Below are 25,201 nucleotides of genomic sequence, written 5' to 3'. Positions count from 1 at the left end.
ACTATGTATTTTTCCTTTAAAAGTAACAGGTTATGACATAAATATTCTAAGTCCAGTCTACTTCCTACCATTTATCCATAAAGTCTAATTTTTCTCAGATGAATACATTGAGGTTTCAAAGGGTAAATGGATTCTGCCAGGCTGCATATTCTCAAAGTACATGTATGTGAAAAAGCCATTTGACATTATCTCGTGACATTTCAGACTTCTGGAGATGGAAAAAGTTTATTTTATTGGCTTTTAAAAAATATCTCCATATATAAGCACTTTTGACATCATGGAAACTCTTTAATAAACGGGGAGAAAGGATTATGGAATGTAGGGGATCTTTTTTAGACATCAAATGCATGATCTAACATGATATAGGTGTCTGGAGATAACTTCAAAGTGACATGTAAACAACATGATCTAAAATATGCCTACCAAGGCTGTGACATTTAGGCTCTTCAAATGACAGGAAATATAGCTTCCAAATTCACTGAAATATTTATAGGGCTTTTGAACCTCTAGGTTGTTAAGAAAATATGACATTTTAATTTAGAAGGCAACTTTGGTGACAATAAAAATTAAAAAAAAGAGTCCAGAGATAGTTATGTCTCATAAAAGTTATGTCAGTAGGTTGTCAAGAGGATAGGAAATAATCTGGCTGGTCTGACTCAGTGATTCAGGGTTGACCCATGAACCAGGAGGTCACTGGTTCAATTCCCAGTCAGGGCACATGCCTGGGTTGCAGGCTTGATCCCCGTAAGAGTCATGCAGGAAGCAGCCAATCAGTGATTCTCTCTCATTGATGTTTCTATCTCTTTAACCCTCTCCCTTCATCTCTCTCTAAAATCAATAAAAGCATTTAAAAAAAAAAAGAGGGTAGGAAATAATATAACCATATGAAACAAAATTCACATGATGGCCTATTTTTAAGTCTGGTATTCATGTATAGATTTGTATAACTCTGGGCTGTAAAGAAGTGCTGGTTAATTAATTATACAGTGATACTTTTTTCTTTGGAAAAGCTTTCTACTGTAGTACACCAGAATCCCCACCTCATGGGTACATCATCAGTCAGACAGGTGGGCAACTCAACAGTGTGGTCCGCTGGGCCTGTGACCGAGGATTCCGACTCGTTGGGAAAAGCAGTGCCGTGTGCAGGAAGTCTTCCTATGGGTATCACGCATGGGATGCGCCTGTCCCTGCTTGTCAAGGTAAAGTATTTCATTCAAGCCAAGATAAATCCATTAATAAAAGATTAACCCTTCTTACTTTTTAATTTGGAACACTGTAATTTCCAAATATATAGGTATTCAGAAGCATTTTATTGAAGCTTCTCACGAAAATAAGGCTTAAAAACATAGAATGATAAATTTGAGAATGTGATATGTTGCTTTAAATTCATTTGTTGTAGTGTGGTTTATGCCTTTATTCACTGCTATACATACTTTGCTCATACATCTACCACTTCCATTACTTTGTTGTCAGAAAATGATTGACCCTGAGCCGGAGACTGTTACTGTGGAGTCTGCAGAAAGAATAGAGAGGATAAGAGAGGCCAAGGTCATTGATGATTTTCACTCTGAGTATGCCAAAGTGTCCTCTCAGAGCAACACATTTAAAAGGGGAAGATATAGCTAACCACTCCATTATTTCTTCTTCATTCTTTAGCTAACTCAACAGAGATCTCTCTTTTATTTTCATTTCAATTTTGTTAAAAAGTGAGGCATGGTTTGAACATTGCATACTGCTATAGCAAACAGAAGGACAAGCTACTTAATAAACAAATGGCACATTTTTAGAGCTTTGTACTAGGTCTTGTTTTAAAAAGTTGTTGAGTCTCTTATAGCTAGGTATAGTCATCAAGATAAAATCAGCATCAAGAAGGTCTTACATCATTGGGATTTGAATATTTTTAATTATTTGACATATCACATTATTTTGTCAATATGAAATTTAGTTTTACATTTGATTTAGTCTACCCAGAAGGTGGTGGTGTATATCACAACTATGAACCCCTCACATTAACTAAGAGTTAATGAATAATGGTTCTGATATATAATCTACTTAAGGGAGGTGATTTTTATAAAATAAATAAAATGTAAGATAGATTAATTAAAATTTAAAATTAAACAACAGCAAGTTAAAATAAGCAGAGAATACATATTACCTGACATCCAAAATGGCTTTACAAACTTAGTAAACTCTGATTTCTAATTCATGAAAAGGTAAATCTCATAGGCATGTCTAAATAAATGAGAAATGAAAGAATTATTATTTCTTTGTTTTATTGATGCAGGAAACATTACCCACTTATTAGAATTCTGGGAATTGTCATATCTTACTGGATTGCAAACACTGAAGGTGCTGACTTCATGTAGAATATATATTAATAAATGTGAAAATCTCTGCTTTCCATTGACCAATGACTAGCAGGAACGTTTACCAATTCTTAGTATTAAATAATTTCTAGGAACTGGTTTGGTGAAAAATCTTTGATCTCATAATTTTAGAATCATAGGAATTTAAAATATCCTATATAATAAAAGGCTACTATGCAAACTGACCAAAGGGTAAAACGACCGGTCGCTATGACATGCACTGACCACCAGGGGGCAGATGCTCAATGCAGGAGCTGCCCCCTGGTGGTCAGTGCGCTCCCACAGGGCGAGTGCCGCTCAACTAGAAGCCCTGAGTGGGGCTCACAGCTGGCGAGCACAGAGGCGATGGCGGGGGCCTCTCTGCCTCTGTGGCAACACAAAGGATGTCTGACTGATGGCTCGGGCCATCCGCCAAGGGCTCCCGGACTGTGAGAGGGCACAGGCTGGGCTGAGGTACCCCCCCCCACCGAATGCACGAATCTCATGCACCAGGCCTCTAGTATATAATAACCTCTAAATCATACAGAATTTGAATAAACATTAAAATAAATTTGAATAAACATCTAATAAATTATTTTTATGTTTCTATGATTTTTGTATCTATGTATTTATTCTAGCAATTTCCTGTGGGATCCCTAAAGCTCCAACAAATGGAGGAATACTCACAACAGACTACTTAGTAGGAACCCGAGTTACCTATTTTTGCCATGATGGATATAGATTGTCATCTAAGGAACTTACCACTGCTATATGTCAATCAGATGGAACTTGGAGCAATCATAACAAGACCCCTCGCTGTGTTGGTATGTGTCATACTGAAATTTCATCATTTGTGTTTCTATTGGCATCTGACATGATTTGAAATTATATGTATTGTTTAAATTTTAGAATTAATCCATGAAATCTTGAAGTATGATATCTAGGAGGAAAAGGTAATTTGGCTATCTTACATAACAAAGTTTCATTTATTTTGCAAAAAGTCATTCAGCAATCAACATGTGTTTTAATGTACAGGAAAAAAATGTTTTAGGCTGTCATTAATAAATTATATTTCAATACTTTCAGCCCTGAATTTTAAAAGGATAAATAAATCTTCTGATATGATCCATAATTTTCATCTTTTGTTAGTATTCTTTAGGTTACTTATATTTAGAATATTTTCCATTGCCGCCATTACTACATTAGAAAGTAAATGAATATTATATAATGGTAATATAATATACTTCTGGTAAAACATTTGGTAGCAAAAGGATTAGAGAATGTTTGGGTTAAATAAGCTCTTTAATTTGTCTCTATAGTTTGATTTTTTTCATTTAGTACTAAAATTAGCTGTGATTTCATTTAAAATGAGGGTGTTTAATTATTTTCAATCTTAGTATGTCTAACAGTGCTTCTGTTTACTAGTATGTTGAGCAAGTTTTGAATTAGCCAAAGTTTATTTCACAAATCTTGCATAAAAAAACATACTCGTAAAAATTTTTTTTCTCAAAATATAGTCCCTTCAAAACTTCTGAAGAAATAAGAGAATAGGTTGTTTCCATATCTTGCCTATCATGACTAATGCTGCAATGAATATGAGAGTGCAGATATCTCTTCAAGATCTCGATTCATTTCCTTTGAATATATACCCCGAAGGGAGATTACTGAATCATATGGAGTTTTACTTTTAATTTTTTTTAGGAACCACTTTACTAGCTGTATGTATGTGGTCCATAATGGCTGTACCAGGTTAAATTCTCACCAACTTGTATAAGGATTCCCTTATTCCACATTCTGTCAATTACACTGCTATAAAGCTGTACATAGACTTTGAAGTGTGAAATAACAGGACATATTCAACTTCAAGCTCTACCACAGAAGTGTAGAGTGGAAAAGATTACATGAAAAAGAAATAGAAAGCAAATGCTAAAGGACATCGTATGGCACAATAGTGAATGAATTAAGGCAGTGGTGATGTAAATGATGGAATAGACATGAGGTATGGTTAAGAGGTAGAATAAACATGGTTGACTTATTCACATTTATGTTCTTGGTTTTTACATAGTTGTCACATGTCCAAGCATCAATTCCTTTACCTTGGAACATGGAAGATGGCGAATTGTGAATGGCTCCCACTATGAATACAAAACCAAGGTAGTTTTCAGCTGTGACCCTGGTTATCACGGACTAGGTCCTGCTTCTATTGAATGCCTTCCGAATGGTACCTGGAGTTGGAGAAATGAAAGACCATATTGCCAAAGTAAGTATGCACTCTCCTCAACTTATTTCATAAGCTATCTTTGGTGATTGATAGTTTCTTGATCACTTCTTTTTCCAAACACACTAGGGCAATGACATAATTTTTAAGTGGTCATTTATTCTCATTGCATTTAAAATTTTTCTAATTTTTTATTAGTAAGTGCTTATGAAAAAAGCATTGGCTTTGGATTCAGAAATCTGCACATGAATTCTTGGTCTATCACTTACTACAACAGCTAGAAAATACTTATTGCATACGCACAATTTGCCAGGCACTACTTTTAGCCCCTTACAGGTATTATTTTATTCCTTAGTTCCCATACTATAAATTAGTTGATATTATATCCATTTTCTCAAAAAGGAACCTATGCCCCAGATTTTATCATTTTGCACTACTCACAGAACTTATAAATGGTGGAGAAATGGTACTCAACCCAAGCAGTCTGACTGTAACTCCATCTTCTATTCATATCTATACTAATAAAAGGGTGATATGCTAATTAGACTGGACATATTCCAGACATCCTTCCAGACAAAGCTATGGTGGCGGGGACCAAGGCAGAGGCAGTTAGGGACAATCAGGCCAGCAGGGGAGAGTAGTTAGGGGTGATCAGGCCGGCAGGGGAGAGCAGTCAGGGGCAGTCAGGCAAGCAGGCAGGTGAGCGGTTAGGAGCCAGCAGTCCTGAATTGCGAGAGGTATCCCGGATTGGAGAGAGTGCACGCACCAGTGGGGAGGGGTGTCCCTCAGCCCAGCCTGCACCCTCTCCAATCTGGGACCCCTCGGGGGATGTCCAACTGCCGGTATAGGCCATCCGTCTCATAATCCGGGACTGCTGGCTCCCAACCGCTCACCTGCCTGACAGTCTGATCAACCCCTAGTCACTCCCCTGCTGGCCTGGTCACCCCCAACTGCCCTCCCCTGCTGGCCTGTTTGCCCCCAATTTCCCTCTCTTGCCAGCCATCTTGTGGTGGCCATCTTGTGACCACATGGGGCAGCCATCTTGTGACGACATGGGCACAGCCATCTTGTGTGAGGGCATGACGGTCAATTTGCATATTACATCTTTATTATGTAGAATGAGAATGTATATCTCATAGTTATTATAAAAATTTAATGGTATGATATCTTGAAAAATGTCAGCTAGAACTTGATTCACAGCAAGAGCTCAATAAAGACTTATTGAATCAAATTAAACATATTGTCTTTCTATGCATTCTTATAAATGTCTTATTTAGAGCAAATAACTATACATAGAATATTGAGGTGAAATATCTCAAACTCTCTTTGAAGTAGTTTCCTTCAATGCATTTATTGTTTACTTAGTGCCAGGAAATATGCTAGGCTAAAAATTAATCCTTTTATTTTGTGTCCAACACAACTGTATGCCACCTCTGGCATAGACACATATTTTATAAATAAACTGATAAAGGAATCAGAAGTCTAATGATGAGTAAGAAGTTTCACATAGCAGACAACTATCTATGTGTAATAAGTACATACTTACATAGTTTTCTTCTACTTATATTCTATTTTAAAATTTATTTTTAACCTTTATGTAAACATAGGACTTTGGGGTTGTACTTTTATAAGATAGTCATATTGATGGATTAAAATCCACAAGATAGATATCTAAATTTTAATTGATATTCTAAAAATATGGCATCTGTATTTGTAAATTCTTACCCTATTCCTTAGGGCAGTGATGGCAAACCTTTCGAGCTTGGCATGTCAGCACTTTGAAAAACCCTAACTTAACTCTGGTGCCTTGTCACATATAGAAATTTTTTGATATTTGCAACCGTAGTAAAACACAGACTTATATTTTTGATATTTATTTTATATATTTAAGTGCCATTGAACAAAGAAAAATCAACCAAAAAAATGAGTTCGTGTGTCACCTCTGACACACGTGTCATAGGTTCGCCACGTTTTCTCCCAGGATCTTTCCCTGCCTCCACCCTCATTTTTAAAAACAGAATTTCATTAAAAGGCACATAGCATAGAGATATTTCAAAGAGCAGGAAAATGATCTACAGCCCGAACATTAATCTGTCAATAGATGTTTGGTTCCTTTGTGCTCAGTCCTCCATTATGTAGAAGGGTTTAATTGATCAATAGGATCAGGTTACTGCCCACAGCTACGAATGGGGAGCGACAAGGACTCTAACAAGTGCAACTCATTGAGAAAAAATAGAAAAAATAGTCAATGTTCTGGTCCATTTATTACTCATTATTTAAATTAAAACAATATACATTAATATTATTAGTGTTAATAAATAATTAGCTGCCTCAAAGGATTATTGGGGCGTTAGTTCAAAACTATCAATACATTTTAAGTTTTATATGCAAATATTTAAAGTTTGCAAATTTTCTATTTGTTTATCTCATGGCCATCTAAAGCCTGGAGCTGAAAGCCAGAGCTGGAGGCAGAATAAAATATATGGGCTGATGGTGAAGTGTTGGATTTGGAGTTAGACTGATGGGCTTACATTTTGATTTAGCTATTTACAGGCTGTGTGACCTTATTACTTAATTTCTATGTGTTCATATCATATCCTAATGTATACAATTCAGACCATGACTGAATCTATCTCAGAGTTCTGCGAATTACATAAATGAAAAGATTCGTAATATTTTCTGGTACAAAATAAGGACTCAATAAACATAATCCATTATTCTTTTCTAGAAAGAGACTTCATTTGTAATCTTTAAATATGACAGAGTCATAAGAGCTGGGTTCTAAATGATCTAGCAAGTGAGTTAATCTCTCTTTTTCAATTTTTGAAACCTACAAACACAATGTGAAATATAATTATACCTAATGATTCTTGTGAGAACCAAATGCTTCACATACAAAGCATTCTTTATAAACTACAGGGCCCTCAACAAAAGTAATTATAATTACTGTGTTAGCATTGTTTAGATGATGAGGAAACTTTGGCTCAGGTAAGTCAAAGGGATTGCCCAATGGCACTGGGTAAGTCAGAGAAAGACCTGATGATTTTTCCACCCCTCTAAAACCAGGTTGGCTAAGTAACGGTGCATATAAAACAGCTTCATCACATGTCACTGTAACCTAGAAGATTTTTATGGGAAGTTAAAGGGGAGCAACTTTTAACTATGACATCTATTTTCTCTACATTTTCACATTCATTCAAACATGGTTTACAGATGTCAGATTCATTGTAAATATGTGAAATCATAGGAAATTCAAAATGCTACAAGCACGGTTTAGTTACAAGTGTTTATTAACTATGTATTTAAGAGTTTTCAATTTTTATTGTTTTGTAGTTATTTCCTGTGGAGAACTACCTACTCCTCCAAATGGAAATAAGATCGGAACTCAAACCTCATATGGCTCCACAGCCATCTTCACCTGTGATGCGGGATTCATTCTCGTGGGCTCTGCTGTACGGGAATGCCTCTCGTCGGGTCTTTGGAGTGGATCTGAGACCAGATGCCTAGGTACAACATTTTAAACAAACTTTTTTCTTTTCCTCCCCTCGGGAGAAGGGGAAACTTTCATTCACTCAGTAAGGAGTCTAAAAAACTAGAAAATGTTAACTTTAAAAATGTCCCATGGTAGAAAAGCTATTAAACGGATAACTCGGGAAGTTAATCAACTAGTATGGCAAATGAGACTCGTGTCATTAAGGAGGGACACATTTTATTCCAGGCATGGTGGACATAAAAAGGAGAAAACTAATTTCTGAAAGTCATACGTCTGCCTACTCAGCTGCAGTAATCGTTGTAGCAATTAATTCATTCTAAACCATAGTTTCACCTATTTGCTTAAGATAATGACTAAAGAAGAAAAATAATTTCCACATTTAAATATCTTTCTCCCTTTTAATTTTACAGTTTCAACATGTGTAATATTACTTTCTACTAAAATTTTAAGATATCTATTTTTTCAAACCTGATTTTAGGACAAATAGGATTTTCCCCCCATTAGGTTCTTTGAATTGAATATATCACCAAAAGGTGGCAGGTTGGATTCCCATTCAGGGCACCTATCTAGGTTGTGGGTTAGATCCCCCATTTGGCCGTGTGCGGGAGGCAAGGAGACAACTGATCTACATCGGTGTTTCTCTCTCTGTCTCTCCCCTTCCCTTGCACTTTCTCTAATAATCAATGGAAAAATATCCTCCATGAGGATTAACAAAATAAATGAATAGCTAAATATATAAATAAATGCACACTGTTTTGCTAATAAGCTTGAAAATATTCATGGTAATACGATGACAACTTGAAATTGCAAATATTTGGTTAGATGTTTTGTAAAATTCCTCCCTTCGGAAATATTTGTTAAAACATAGCAACAACAGTTCCTTTATAAGAGTACATACATTTAATGTGCAATATGGATACTATATAAAAATTAAGTAGATTATATCTTTATGTATTAATATAGGTTTAATCAGATAAAAATGTTTCCTAACAATTCCTAAACTGATTTTGGATATGCTGATTTCAAGTACGGATTATTTAGTTTACTTATACCTTTGAAAATCTATATGAAAACGAAATTTAAAATATTATATTTTATGCCTCTGTGCCCTTATGAGCTATTGTTGTATATTACTTATTGACTATTGCCTATAGAGCAGGGGTGGGGAACCTTTTTTCTGCCTAGAGCCATTTGGATTTTTATAACATCTTTGTGGGCCTACAAAATTATCAACTTAAAAATTAGCCCGCTATATTTGGTCAAACATTTAATTAACACACCACTGATGCATTGGCAGGGCCAGACCAAATGATTTTGTGGGCCTTATATGGCCGGAAACCCACCCACTTCCCCCAAACCCCCCACTATAGAGCGTGGTTTTATTCATCTATTTAGAATCCTGATTCTATTCTGTGAAGAGACAGGAAATAAAAGCAATATTTATGAAAAATATTGTCTCTCAGTCTGTGAAGACAACATCATCATCCATTGCAGAGGACATAGTGTTGACATCAGATATAAATTTAAAAGGGTGTTGGTAGAAGGAAAGCGCAGTTGCCAACCAAGCAAATCCTAGCTTCTTATGCTTACACTGACCTTACAGATTCATGTAGTCTAGTCATTCTCTTATGTTTGAAAACAACTTGTCCTTAAAGCCCCAGACACTTTTGTCTTAGAATGCCACTAGAATATGCTTATAATTATTTATCTAAATAGAATGCATTTATTTCCAGTCCCCCATTTTATTATGCATTTTTCAATTGAAAAACTTAACTTTGAGCACTCATATGTCCACCTCTAGCCTAGATTCTACAAGTAGCATTTTGTTGTATTTGCTTATTGCCTATCTGTTATCCTTTCAAGCCTCTATCAATCCATCAATTCATTTTATTTTTTGATGCATTTTGAAGTGAATTACAGAAATTGGTACACTTCATTGCAAAACATTTCAGCATGCATATCATTAGCCAGAGTGCAATATTTCCTTAACGTTTTCTTTCCTTTTTTACTGTGATAAATAGTATGTACAATGACATGCACATATCATAAATACACTTTAGATGAGCTTTGACAAGTATGTGCTCCTGTGTAACTCAAATCACAGTGTGGTTAGAGAGCATTGCCCTTACCTCAGAAAGGTTCCCATGGCCCTTCGCAGCCAGTCAGCAGCTCCTCTCCCCAACCCTGAGACAATAACTGTTCTGATTTTTTTCATGTATGTTAGTTCTCCCTGTTCTAGAAATTCATTTGAATGGATTCCTAAAATATATACCCTTTTGAGTAAGGCTTCTTTCATTCTCTTTCATCTATGCTGCTATCTGTATCAGTAATTTTTCTCTTATCACTTAGAAGCATCCCATTGTATGACTCTGCCATACTTAGCCATTCCTCTGTTGATGGACACCTGGGCTCTGGTCAGTTTGGGACTATTATTAGTAAAGTGCCTATAAATATTCATGTAAAACTGATTAAAGCTGCTATGAATATTTGTATAAAACTCTTATTGTGGGTATATGCATTTATTTTTTTGGATATTCAGGTGTAAAATTCCTGGTAGAGTTCTGGTGGTCTCACAATTTCTCCAGCATGTGGTATAGTCAGTTTTTTAATTTTATTCATTCTGTTGGGTGCATAAAGCTATTTTATAATATTTTAATTTGCATTATATTGATAACTACTGATGTAGTACAGTTTCTTGGGCTTATTGGCCATTTGTAAATTTTCTTTTGTGAAGTGGTAAAGTATCTTTTATTATGAACTGTAAGAGTTCTCTGTATATTCTGGTTGCAAGGTCTTCAACATTATGTGTTTTCTAAATAATTCCTCCCAGTCTGTGACTTGTGTATTCATTTCATAATGGTATCTTTTGATGTGTGGAAGTTTTAAATTTAGATAAAGTTTATCTTATCTTTTTTTTTACTTTTTGGTTATTGCTTTCTGTATCTTGTTTAGAAAACCTTTGCTCAACCATAAGTCACTACAATTTTCTTTCATGTTTTCCTCTAGAAATTTTAGTTTTGGTCTTACTTTTATACCTATGGCCTATTTTTAAGATGTTGATGTTGAGGTGTGTGTTTGTATATATATATATATATACCGGGAACATCTGGGACTTGGGATAGAGACATCCTCGGGACTCGGACTGCCTGGGGTGTGTGTGTGTGTGTATTTTCCTCCCCAGAAGGATATTTGGCATTATTTATAAAATATATTTTGTTTTGAAATTTTGTATGTCAGTCCTACAAATTTGTTCTTAATTTTCAAAGCAACTTTGGATACTGTACGTCCTCCCAGGTTCATAAAAATTTAGAAATTAATTTATTGATTTTTATTTTTAAAAATGCCTGGTAGGTTTTGATCAGGATTGCACTAAATCTATAGATCATTTGTGGAGAATTAGCATCCAGTAATATTGAAGTTTCCAATTATGAACATAGTATGTTTAGTATATTTCTTATTAAATTTTTTTAACTTTTTTTTGCAATAGCAATATTTTGTATTTTTAGCATAGAGTTAATGAATGTCTGTTGCTAAATTTATTCCTCATAATGTTCAGTGTGTTTATAGTATTATAAGTGAAATTGTTCATTTTTAACTACACTTCCAATTGTTTACTGCTAGTATATAAAAATGTAACTATTTAAAATACTTACCTAGTATCCTGCAATCTTGCTAAACTTTCTTATTAGTTATATGATTTTCTTAAAATAGGAATTTCTACATATATATTATCTAAGCATAGAATAGTTTTCCTTTTGTTCTCCAAATTTATGTTCTTGTTTCTTTTTGTATATTAATGTATTGCAATGGATAAGGCCAATCAAACAAAGTCAAATAGAACTGTTATTAGTGGGGACACCTCCATGTGCCCACCTTTCACTGGTGGAAGTGGGCTTCTTGGATTGTTATGGCAGTAAGAATTTCCTGAGGCCCCTATGGGAGGACGAGGTGTCATAGAAAGTTTTATTTCTGTGGAATTAAACCCATGGGTTTCCAAGGCCCATCTCCCTTGTCCCGCCATGGCTTTGAACTTCAGCAAGTCTGCCGGGAGCTGGTCCATCCTTGCTGTTTCAAGGGACCTGGCATATATGGCATACTGTTCTTAATATATTTGCTCACCTTCTTGGCACTATGTGTTTTAACCAAGGTCACCTCTCCGAGAAAGGTTGTTTCCCCAGGTAGAGATTTTCCCCTGAAGTTAGGGAGGGGGTGAAAGAGAGAACCTACACAGAACCTAGAGACAGAAGAACTTCGCTGGAGAGAACATGGCAAAAGATCCTGGACAGAACCTGGCTACAGAGCTTGGTTGGAGAACCTAGACAGAACCTGACTGGAGAACCCGGCTACAGAACCTGGCGACCGGACCTGGCTGGAGAACCTAAACCGAACCTGGCTGGAGAACCTAGCGAGAGAACATGGCTCCAGAACCTGGCTGGAGAACGTGGCTGGAGAACCTAGCAAGAGAACATGGACACAGAACTTGGCTGGAGATTGTGGCTAGAGATCCTGGCAAGGCTGCTGATCAACTGAACGCTGTCTCCGTGTCATTCCTTCTTCGCCGACTCCGTCCACACCTTTGGGGACCCCTGGACCTGCTGGGGTTTGACCCCAGCACAAGGCCAAGATCAAAGCCACTGCCTGTAGCCTCCATTCCATATTGAAGCACATTTCAGTCCAGCAGCTGGCTCGGTTAGCTTGTGTTCCCTGCTGCAGTTCATTGTGTGTGGGGTCTACATGGCCCTGGGCCATCCACGTCTAGGGCCACATGACTATGGCAGGACCAAGGGCTAGTTCAAGGAAGCAGGAGGAAAGCAAGAGAAATCTCTTCTTTTACCAGTTCTGTTACTAGCTAGCTAGTATTAATTATTAATAATAGGAAAGGAGCAAAGGGGAGGCCAGACATTGAAAGAATGGTCACCTGGGTAGCTTCACCAGGAAGCTGCTATTTCACACTCCCCAGGTAACCACCGATCCATTCCCTGCCAATCATGGGGGAAGAGGAAGATGGGCACAAGCACAGTGAAGTTGAAATGACTAGGGAAGGTGTTCAGTCTAACCTGGGCTTTTGGCCAGATTGGTGGAGCCAAAGGAAACTCCTGAAAAGTTGGGAGTACATAATCCCCAAAGGAATTCTCCTTTAATATGGTATGTTACAGTGGTTGATTTTGCATCTTAAACCAGCTGTTCATTTTTGGATAAACGCCAGATATTCTGTATAATTATTACTTTTCTAGACGTATGGTCATAAAAGACATTGCTCTTTTCATGTATCCCCCCACCCCCCCCAGGATTACTATTGCAACTAGGATTACCTCATAAAACAAGTTAGGAAGTGATTCTTTCTTTTCTATTTGATCGAATTTACAAGTGAAAATGTTGGAGCCAGAGTGTGTGTGTTTTTGTGTGTGGAAAGGGTTTTAAGAATATAAATATTTTTAATAGATAAAGAACTAGTCAAATTTTTTATTTTCTTTTTGTGTTCACTTTGGTATGATATCATTTTCAAAGAATTTGTCTTCTTCTGAACTGTTAAATGTACTGGCATCAAGCTCTTCTTTAAATTTTCTTATAATTTTATTTTTGTTAAGCTTGTAGTGATATCACTTCCTTCATTCCTGTTTTTGGTAATTTTGTTATCTCTAATTTTGTGTTGATGAGATTAGATGACATTCTCTATAGTTTTTCTGTCTTTTTTTATTTTTTTAACTTTCTTTAATGTAATCTTCCATCTACCTATTTTAGTTTTACTTCTCTTTTATATTTTGCTCTTCTTTTTCCTCTTATTATGATAGAATCTTAGATCATTGATTATATATCTTAACTTTCTAATAAAAGCACTTCATCATATAAATTTCCCCACTGAGCACTGCTTTATCTGTATTTCTCAAATTTCAATGTTACATTTTAATTTTTAGATTGAAATTCTAATTTCTTATAGACCCAAGTGTTACTAGAAGTGTTTTTTTAAATTCCCTAATACATGATATTTTATTGAGTATCTTATGTCATATTATCATATTTGCATTATATATATATGTCATGCTTCTAAGTAAACTTTAAAAGTTTAGTAATGTTACATATGTATATACATACACAAATAAAATATAGATCACAGTATTAAAAATATCACTTTCTGACCATTTCAGCGGGTCACTGTGGAATTCCAGAACTCATTGTGAATGGTCAAGTCATTGGAGAAAATTATGGATACAGAGACACAGTTGTTTATCAATGTAATCCTGGTTTTCGATTGATTGGTTCTTCAGTGAGAATATGTCAGCAGGATCACAATTGGTCTGGTCAACTCCCATCCTGTGTGCGTAAGTAAGCATGGCAGAAGTAATTAGAGACCTCTGTTCTCATGCAATAACCAGGAATTTTTTTCTTAGTTATTTATATAAGTACACACACACATACACACACACACACTCATGCATGTGTACACATATTTGTGTATGTATATGTAAATTCTATTATGCTTCCTTACACCACTGAATCCCCAACAGTACATAATAGTTTCACATAATATTCTGTCCTTTTTTGGACCTGAAAGTCATTATCAATGGGTTTCTTATTTTTTTCTCCTAATTATTTCCTTTCCCAATTACTGACATTTATATTAAAACTGATGTTAGAAAATGAGAACAAACACTGCAAATATGTTGTCATTGTAACATGATATTATCATACAATTGAGATTTTGGCAGCTTCAGGTAAATAATGCATGTGACTTTTAGTGTGTACTCACAGAAAATACATATTCTATAACTAATCACATCCATATGTGTTAATTTCATCGTCAATTTTTATCCAATGAACAGAAATTCTAGTTTTCTTGTAAAATACTTTTGTGTGTTGAGATTTAATAAGATAATGCAGCGTATATTTAAAAATTAAAACTACTTTTCTAAGGTGCACACACTTTCTCCCCCCATACACACAAATACTGAAAGTCTGATGATGACTTACAGACAGCAAAATTATGTTTGTACCTTTCCTAGATTTTTTCCATTTATATTCAAGCATAGCCAACTAATACCACTATTTTTCTTTTTGAATAATTAAGCTATAAATGAAAATTGGCCCTTGGGGTAAAACAGATTTCTTTATCATTAATTTTAACAAGAATAAGATGCAGTTAAATTTCCAAATGAGTAGGATGACATTAACAATACAGCAGAAGAATAACTGCTCTTGGGTCATTTCAAAGATACTAAAAGTGACTGATTTTTCACTGTGTCCAATTATGAAGGACTATTACTTGAGTTGCTCTGATTATAGAGTGAGATGATGCTGTACAATAGTTCATAGAAATACGGAGTGTTTGGGAAAAGCCAGCCCTGCATAAAATCAGGAATGGAACTGTAACACTAAAAGGATTTAAATAATTGATTAGTTGTTACCATTATTTACAAACAAAATTGTGCTACATTGTCCAATATCAATTGTAAAGAGAATAAACCAGTAAGAATTCTAATACGGCATCAGTTTTATGGTTCACATTTTATAGTCACATTAAATTATCCTTCCAACACACCTTTCCTTATCCATCTAGTGTTTGTAAAAATTGATGGTATAAATATTAAAATAAATAATTTCAAAGTTAAATACAAAAACTGCCTTCAGCTATCTTCCAATTCTTGACTGGAAAAGGAAAAGTGGTTCAGTTTCATTCCCTTCTGCTACTAATGACATCAATCTTGCCCAGATTTTTAAATTTCAGTCTTCTCTCCCCTCTTCCTGCCTGCCACAAAATAAAGAGAATAAAAAGGTACCATGAAACTCTAAACATTGTGTACCATAATGGTAAATGATTGTCTATTTATTAATGTAATATTCCTTTTAGAGTAGATTGTTTTACCATTCTAAATTGTTTCTTTACATTAGTAAAAGTACATTAGATATGTTTTCACATAAAAGTCTCTTCTTTCTACAGTGTTTGAAATGGTTAAGGATAATTGTTGTCATTACTGATAACCAAATATTGTTTTGTGATTCCCCTGCCCCAACTTATTGCTCTTAGCTGTCAGCTGTGGTCACCCTGGTAGTCCGATTTATGGAAGAACAAGTGGAAATGGATTCAACTTTAATGATGTGGTAACGTTCTCTTGCAATATTGGGTATCTCATGCAAGGGCCAACAAAGGCACAGTGCCAGGCCAACAGACAGTGGAGCCACCCCCCACCAGTGTGCAAAGGTAAGAGTCTAACTCCGGTCCAGCTTAGAGTGTGGTAATAATGTGTCTGTGTAAACGTAGATGATAACATTTGAAACAGCTGGGGCAGAATGTTGGCCCGTTTTCAGCTACTCAAACAAAAAGATTTAATGTTAATATCATCTCATTATCAATGCTTTCCGCCTTCCTTACTTTTTAACTTATTTCTTTTTTAAGTTAAAACTGGCAGGTTTAATTTCAGCTGCCTAACTTTAATATATTTTATCTATTTTGTGACTACATACAAAAAGTCTTTAAGATTGTTTTACCTCCAATTTACTCCATAATTAATGGAACTTACGTATGGCCTTTTGTCTTCATATTTTGGAAAAATATGTTTGAGGCCTGAATTACCATGATAGCTGAATTGGGAGTGGGTTTACTTATTATTCTCAGCATAGAAACTGATTAAAGATAATTTTTTGGTGTTTTTTCATTTTGTAAAGAAGTATGGTATACTTCATATTGTCTCATAAAATTCAGTCATAATCTTTACACTATTTTATGGTTTAACTACAGTTTAAAAAGTATCATTTTAAAAATTTATACTCAGCATAATGCTTATGGAGTTGCTATTGTTAAAAATATTTGCAAAAAAGTTTTCTTCTTTATTTTAAAAATTGCCCAGATTTTATTTCATTATCTTAGATAGTCAATATATTAATTTTATTTCTGAAATATTTAATTTGCTATATTAAATGTACCTTTACAACTAAATTTCTTATAGTAATCTATGTTAGGTATATACATGTTACTTCAAAATACCTTTTAAATTTGTTCATTTGGTTAGTGGTGAACTGTTCTGATCCTGGAATTCCACCCAATTCCAAAAGAGAAAGTAAAATAGAACATGGAAACTTCACCTATGGTACTGTTGTCTTCTATGACTGCAATCCTGGATATTTTTTATTTGGATCTTCAGTTTTGATATGTCAACCCAATGGACAGTGGGACAAACCTTTACCGGAATGTATCAGTAAGTAGATAATGTGAATTCTTCCTTCAAAACTGCCATGTAAGCAGCATGGATATTTATTGTCCTAGAAAATATCTAGAGCTATATATCAGAAGGATTTTGTTTTTAATTATTATTTTAACTTGCTTTTGATTTTATTATTTCATTGTTTTGAAATTAGACTTTCCTACATTCTTCCAATTCAATTCCCAGATGTCATTCTTGTTAATATTAATGTGCTGAATAGCTCTCTGTCATTCTTTGACTTTGAATTTTGATAGAGCAGATAGAATATGGAAAGCACACACCTTTCATTCCATCCCAAAAGGACAACTACATTTCTATTGTCTTTGGTACTACTATTTCAGATTTCATTTAAGGTAATTGTAGTCTTAATATAAACAACCACTAGGGCTTCAGAATACTTGAGGATTTAAACAAAAGTGTTACTTAAAACATACTGACCATAAATATTTATCATATTTAGATTCATACACATAGGGATGCAGTAAGTATTAATATATAAAATCAAGTCATTGAATATTTAGTGAGTATATTTTGTTAAATGTTATGTTGGAGTTGTAGAATATAAATAAGATAAATTATACCAGATATGCACATATCTATAGTGATATAATAGTGTGAAAATAATTTAACAAAAATAAATAAAAATTATGTAAGGACATAGGGAAGTGAACATAAATTCTAGGAATTCAGTAAGTATAGCTAAGTTTCTCAAAGAATTGATGAATCTTGGACATGATAAGAAAGATAACTTTATAGATTAAACGAATATTGTGTCAAAAAGTCATTGTGTCCTAGCCAGCGTGGCTCAGTGGTTAAGCTTTGACCCATGAACCAGAGATCACAGTTCGATTCCTGGTCAGGGCACATGCCAGGGTTTCAGGATCAATCCCCAGGGTGGGGCATGCAGGAGGCAGCCAATCAATGATTCTCTGTCATCATTGATGTTTCTATCTCTCTCCCTTCCTCTCTGAAATCAATATAAATACATTTTTTAAAAAGTCATTGTGCACAATAAAGAAAAAGGAAAAAATTCTATGAAAAAAATAAAAAAGTCATTGTGCAAATAATTTTTGATTATGCTTAATTTTTAAATTATAAAATATTTTATGGTCATGTTTTATTTAGAGGCCCTTACTTCATGGGGTGGGATTTTTTTAAAAAAATTGTAGCACCATTCATGCACTAATGAATAAATAGAAGTTTATTCAATGTCTATTAAATTTCAGATTCTATGCAAATAATTAAGTCAATTGTTATTCCTTTTCTTAAAGTGCATTTGACTTTCTTATTGTGCACTCACTGGTCTAATAGCTTCACTAATTTAGTTACGTGGCCTTGTGTGGTGGCTATAACATTCAAGTTAAAATATTTTGTAGGACATGGAAACATGAACTTCAGATTTTCATAGCTCCATATACTTTTTTGCCTTTCTTTGTTTTATAGCACTCCCTGATAGTGTGGGATTTAAGTTTGTGTCTATTGTGTGCTATTTAATATTCTAGAGTATTATTGTATTCAGTATTTTTTCAAGTTTGTTTTAAAGGGGGATACAGCCCTAACCGGTTTGGCTCAGTGGATAGAGCATCGGCCTGCGGACTGAAGGGCCCCAGGTTTAATTCTGGTCAAGGGCATGTACCTTGGTTGCAGGCACATCCCCAGTAGGGGGGTGTGCCGGAGGCAGCTGATCAATGTTTCTCTCTCATCGATGTTTCTTACGCTCTATCCCCCTCCCTTCCTCTCTAAAAAATCAATAAAATATATTTTTTAAAAAATAAAAAATAAATAAAGGGAGATACAGTAAGTTCCCAAACTACTTCTACATTATAAAGAAAATTCAGCCTCAAAATCTTCCTTTTTAATTGCTGTATAGGCTCATTTTAAATCTTATTAGCATCCTATGTCCTTAATTAGCCAACCCACATATACTGTTCTCACTAATTTGCTCATCCTTATTTAGGCACATATGTACTTCAAACCCATGCACACGTGCATATGAACATAGAGTCACCACCCCCGCACATGCAGACTTATGCTCATTCAGTCATCTATGCTTACTGACATTGTTCCTGTGAAACTCATGCTCACAGTGAGTGGCATAACAGAATTGCTACTATAGCTCCAACTTCCATTTTATTTTTTTTTAAAGTCAGGTTTCACATAGATGTTTGATTTCTGGTGGTTGTATATATTTAAATAGATCATTTGCTTTTGGTTTATTTTGTAGAATGTTGATGCAGGTTGTTCGATAGGAGATATAAAAAAATTTTATATCCAATAATTATGTATTGTAGTGATTGACTGTGGACACCCTGGCGTTCCTCCTAATGCAGTCCTGTCTGGGGAGAAGTATACCTTTGGGTCCACTGTTCACTATTCCTGCACCGGAAAGCGTAGCCTTCTAGGCCATTCATCAAGGACCTGCCAGTTAAATGGCCATTGGAGTGGATCACAGCCTCATTGTTCAGGTACCACTTAGAAAATTGGACAATGTGTGTTGGAAATTACATTATTATTATTAGAAATATATGCCCAAAAGAGATAAAATACTACATTTGTTTTGTAAAAACCTGAGAGAAACTATAACATTATTTGTACATTTATTGTAATACTTAAGGTAATATAAATTCAGAGCCTAAATTAATTCTAATCCTGTAGATCGTAAGTGACAGATACATGTTTTGAATTGTTTTGTGGCTAATGTAAAGAATTATTGGTTTTAGAATGCTATTTTGTGTAAAGTGCTTTGTTCATTAAAATGGTGAGCTACTGAAGTTTATGTAGCTATTCTATTTTAGTGGATTGCAAATAAGATTTTTCCCAGAAGGCGATGTTATTTCAGTGATTTTTCTGTTAGAATTTGTGTCCATTAAACTTTTTAAACAACTGGTTGCTTAATAGCATACTTTAAAAGAAAGGCTTAAATGTTTTCTTCAATTAAACTAAGCCAAGTTTTATGAAAGATACTTACCTTTTCTAACTTTCTTTTTTACTAACAGGCAATATATAACTTCTGAGCTTCTGTAGCCCCACATTGTTCTGTTATTACTATCTTAGAATAAGTGAATATGAGGGATATTTTTAATTAATAATTTGTTTGCAGAGTGAGTGTTGGATAAATCTTTTTTGAGCTTTTTAAAGTAATACTTTTCTCAAAATATCATTTAAGTTTTATATCTGTGATGTCTTCCTATTTGATCATCCCTATTTGATCCACTAACCAGATAATAGTGCTTATTTTTCTGCCTGTTTTGCTTTATATATTTCAATTATCTTTATATTATTTTATATCTGTGGAGAGCATGGTGAACACTTATTAGAAGTTCTTTTTACATTGTTTTGCATGTAGGGTTATTTGTTTCAGAATCTCCTTGTAACTAGTGGTTAATATCTATGAAGTAACTTTATGGGACTTCAAATGTAATCTATACACTTTTAAAACTATCAGATAACTGATTATACATAGTCACATACCATTACATATATACACCCCAGTGTATTTGGAAATTGCTGCTGAATTGCTAAAAATAAATTATACATAGATATTTCAAGGTGTAATACTTATCTTAAAGTTTGTGTCGTTGTTAATATTACATCTCATGAAAATGAGGAAGTGTAAAGAAGGATTTCAAATACCAGGGCTTGTCAAAAGGCATGTAGACAGAAAGAGAGCATTTCCAGTACTTAAGAATCTCCCTCTTTCTTCCTCTTCCTCCCTCCCTCCCGCCATCCCTCCCTCCCTCCCTCCCTCTCTCTCTTTCTCTTTCTCTCTCTCTCTCTCTTTCTTTCTCTCTCTCTCAATATATACTGATACTGCAGCAATTTTGATTAGAATTGTTTAAGAAATGATAAGGGATTAAGTAAATTTTTAACACTAACATAAAAAGGTGAACACCTAGTCATGAACAAAATCCTTATTAGAACTTACATAGAGTTTCTAATCTTTGATTATTTGCAATTTATTTTTGTATTTCATATATGAGATTTATGCAGCTCATTTATCTTGGTCAATAGTCATTGGTAGAGAAAATTAGAGAGTGAAATTTTAATGTTACAGGAAATACTGTATTGTAACATTAATATTTTCTAGTACATTACAACCCTAATTTATCAACAATAAAATGATTGTCAGTAATTAGAAAATTCAGAGAAGGACACATGAAAATTACCAAATCCAGTTCTTTAATTTTAGTTTTGTAAACCCATTGTCAAACATAGAACTGTCAGTTATAAATCTTCCAATAACCTGATTATTGACCAAGTTCTGGAAATGCTAACAAAATGACATTAACCTATTTAATAGATCTAAATATCACTGCTAAGGAAAATAATACCATACTCTGTAACTACTTTCTTTTTCACTTAGGCTTTTTCTTATGACTGGACTCAGATGGGAAATTCGAATTATAATTCTACCCAGTCAACTTACCACGTTAAAAACAACTTGCACAAAATCCATGCCTATAAGAATATTGGACAAAAACATGAACATAGTAAATGCTTATTGAAATAAATTAACTTGTACTGTACTGAATTACAGGTGATGCTACTGGTACATGTGGGGACCCGGGTACCCCTGGTCATGGTTCTAGACAGGAAAGCAATTTCAGAACCCAAAGTTCTGTACATTTTGCTTGTGATACTGGTTATATCCTTCATGGTTCAGAAGAAAGAACATGTTTGGCCAATGGCAGCTGGACTGGAAGGCAGCCAGAATGCAAAGGTAAACTCAAGCAGAAATTAAATGTATTGAAATTGCTGGAATTTAATGTGTACCCAAATTCAATTTGTTAGTATTACTGAAATTACTCTTACCAATTCTTAGTGTCCCTGACCATGGAATAAAAGCAGGAGTATTCCAGTTTTACTGGCAACATCCTATATATGATAGGTAATAATTTTTAAAAAATATTTCTGATGGTCATTTATATATAAACATTGTTCACATCTTAGCAAACATCTGAGTTGAAAAGTTAAACATATTTGTTAAAAACTTTTATTTTTCCCCTGTATCACAGTGCTCTATTGTAGACACTTTTAAGGAAAACAATTGGTTGTTCTTACATCAACCTTACCTCAAGATGTATTTTACTTTTTAGGTTTGTAGAAATGGAAAGATATAAAGATGCCTAACTATAAATGGGATTTTTTTGCATAGGTTACATTGTTTGAAACTAGAATTTTTAAAATGTAGGGTGCTTGAATACAATTTTTAATTGTTCTGGCTGACATATTTAACATAGTTAAGTCTTTACAAGAATGGATAGAAAATGAAATGTTGCTGGAAAATTATTCTTATAATTTAAATGTTCTTTTCAAGATAATTTTAGTGTAAAAACTCAACATGTAGAGGTATTTTTGAAACTTAATATCATATCAAAATGTATTGGTTTTATAAATAGGAAATAATTCCCAACAGAATTTCTTGACAGTTTTTGATTGATCGTATTTCAGAAACATTTTATTGTGTTTAAAATTAGGACCCATATTCTAGGAAGGATAGTTATCCTTTTTTAAAATGGACCAAATTTAGAAATCTTAATTCAGAGAGCACTACAACTCAGTTGCTATTACAGGAAAGGAGTTGCTGGAGAAAGTTGTTGAGCAAAAGACAGGAAGATGTACCTATTCACTTTATTACCCAAACTGACTTTGCAAAGGCAATGTCTCTACAGTGGTGTCATGCATTAGGAAGCTAGCCCTTTGTTCAGCGTAACTGAAAAATAGTTTTTAGATGGAATACAACCTGGTGCTGACATTTTATCTGTAAAGTGCACTTCATAGATAAAAAAGAACAAGAAATTATTAAAAATAGCAGAATTAACATTTTTCTCATAAATGGTGCTCATACAAATAATTTAGAAAAACAGAATCTCGTAGATAAATGGACGAAGAAAATGAACAGAAAATAAAGAGCGAAAAATGCAACCTATTGTGAAATATTCCACATATCTGCTAATCAGAAAAGTATAATTAAACATCATTTTACCTGTTTTAATATGCAATTCTTATGTATGTGCAACAACACTAGAACTTCAAAACGTTTCTAGATTTATTGTTATTGTTATAGTAAATTTAATTTGACAAAAATGTGTATATATTCATAGAATGTAAATGGCTTTGTTTTATTAACTGGTATTTGAGAATTTCTTTCCTACAGAAAATTAAAATATTAAAAGAAAAACATAACAGTAAAGTTTCAACTTTTATGTCTAATTGATTAAAATAAGCAACAACAAGAAATAATTTTAACAATGAGGAGACAGAAGGAAGCTAGGTAGATGGGGGTGGGACCATGGGAAAGGAAGTAGAACTGGGAACCCAGCTAGGAGGAGTTACTAAGGCACCCCACCTGGGTCTGGAAGGAAGAGCGCTCACAAGAGGCAGGAACTTTAAAATGTATGGATGTTGCTAAGACAGGCAGCTTGCAAATAACCAATCACAAGGCATTAAGGCATATAAACCAACTCAAAGGATATTGCCAAGATAGAATTATTTGAAAAGACCAAGTAGGAGCTAGCAAGACTACCCACCCTAAATTAAATCCCTCTCTCTCTTCTCCCTGACAAACAATGGGTTCCTGACATTCGTTCCTATGTCAGAGGAGCACATCCCTGCATCCACGTGGCTTATGGCCATGTGGGCCTCCACACGTGGACTATTAGCCTTTAATTAGCTTGGATACTAAACTACTAACATGAAAAGGAAGTTCTGGACACTGGTCTGCTCCTGGCACCTGAGCTACACCTTTCCCAGGACTGGCTTCTCCCAATGAACTTTGCTCCCGTTAATTGTTTTTTTCCACAACTTCATGCTTTGATTTTCACGAGACAAGAACTCGACTCAACAACACCCACATTTTCTAGTATCAACAGTACTAGAAATAATATTACATAAGCAAGTGTATATTTATATGACATAAGTGCATATACTCAATAAGATATTAGAATAAAGGCCGTGGATCAATGTGAGAAAATGTAAATCATATAAAACTTAGTTAAAAATAAGATTCAAAAGTTTGCTCTATTAAAATCATGGGAAATGACATTCATTTGAGAGAAAGTTTATAAAAGGTGGTACCCAAAATATGATAGAACAGAGTGGTGAAATTTGATGTACTTTTACTCTTATTTTTCCAAATGCTCTGAAATACTATATAACTTTAGTAATTTATCATAAACTATAATATCTTTCCTATAATGTAATGGATAAAACACATGTGAAAATAAAACTATCAAATGAATGTGTTAAACATTTTACTTTAATGTAAACCGGCAAATGTAAAGAATATATCATTCTTTTACAAACTGACAAGGTTTTTTAACAATTATTGCACATAGCATTGATGAGGATGTATGAAAACAGGCAAACTTCTACATTATTGATCCAACTGTGTATTATGACAATATCTTTGGTAATTCTATATAAAAATATATTTCAAAAATGAAAATTATCCAGAACTTCCACTCTCAGAAATTTATCTCAAAATAGAACCGATGTACACACTTATATTAATAAGCTAGAGTATATTATAACCAAAAATGATAAAGAAATAAAACTAAATTTTGTGGTTATCAACAGGGGATTGGATAGGTAAATTATGAATATACATAAAATGGAAAACTATCCCGTTACTGCACTTTATAAAAGAAAGATGCCCTAGCTGTTATGTTAAGTAAGGAGAATGAGATTATAAAACAGCATGCAGAGCATAGTTCTGTTTTTAAAAATGGTAATATTTCACTATTATATACTCTTTGCTTTAAACGGTACCTAAAATACACATCAGAATGAATATGTTTTCATATTAGATATATAGCTATATAAATATTTTATCAACTTGTTTCTTTATTTATAAAGGACCGTTAATTTCTTCATTATGCTTCCATTTATTTTTGTCTTTTCAGAAAAGTCACCTTGATAAAAAGAAAAAAATGGTCCCCTAATTAAA

The 25,201-nt window shown here is 34.1% G+C and overlaps 1 protein-coding gene across 1 annotated transcript in view; it reads left to right on the top strand.

The window, feature by feature from the left end:
- LOC102765647 (CUB and sushi domain-containing protein 3) overlaps nt 1-25,201 on the top strand; it is a gene marked incomplete at its 5' end in the record, with an annotated part of 698,415 nt that overhangs the window by 622,648 nt on the left and 50,566 nt on the right. The window contains 9 exons of the mRNA XM_006755250.2: nt 1,011-1,199; nt 2,984-3,169; nt 4,411-4,605; nt 7,897-8,070; nt 14,203-14,376; nt 16,080-16,253; nt 17,062-17,247; nt 19,545-19,718; nt 21,791-21,973. Of these exons, the coding sequence (XP_006755313.1) occupies nt 1,011-1,199; nt 2,984-3,169; nt 4,411-4,605; nt 7,897-8,070; nt 14,203-14,376; nt 16,080-16,253; nt 17,062-17,247; nt 19,545-19,718; nt 21,791-21,973 (1,635 nt within the window). The remainder of the gene's footprint in view (nt 1-1,010; nt 1,200-2,983; nt 3,170-4,410; nt 4,606-7,896; nt 8,071-14,202; nt 14,377-16,079; nt 16,254-17,061; nt 17,248-19,544; nt 19,719-21,790; nt 21,974-25,201) is intronic.

This window comes from Myotis davidii, unplaced genomic scaffold, assembly GCF_000327345.1.
Source record: "Myotis davidii unplaced genomic scaffold, ASM32734v1 scaffold713, whole genome shotgun sequence".
Classification (NCBI taxonomy): Eukaryota; Metazoa; Chordata; class Mammalia; order Chiroptera; family Vespertilionidae; genus Myotis; species Myotis davidii.
This window is presented reverse-complemented; position numbering and strand designations above follow the sequence as displayed.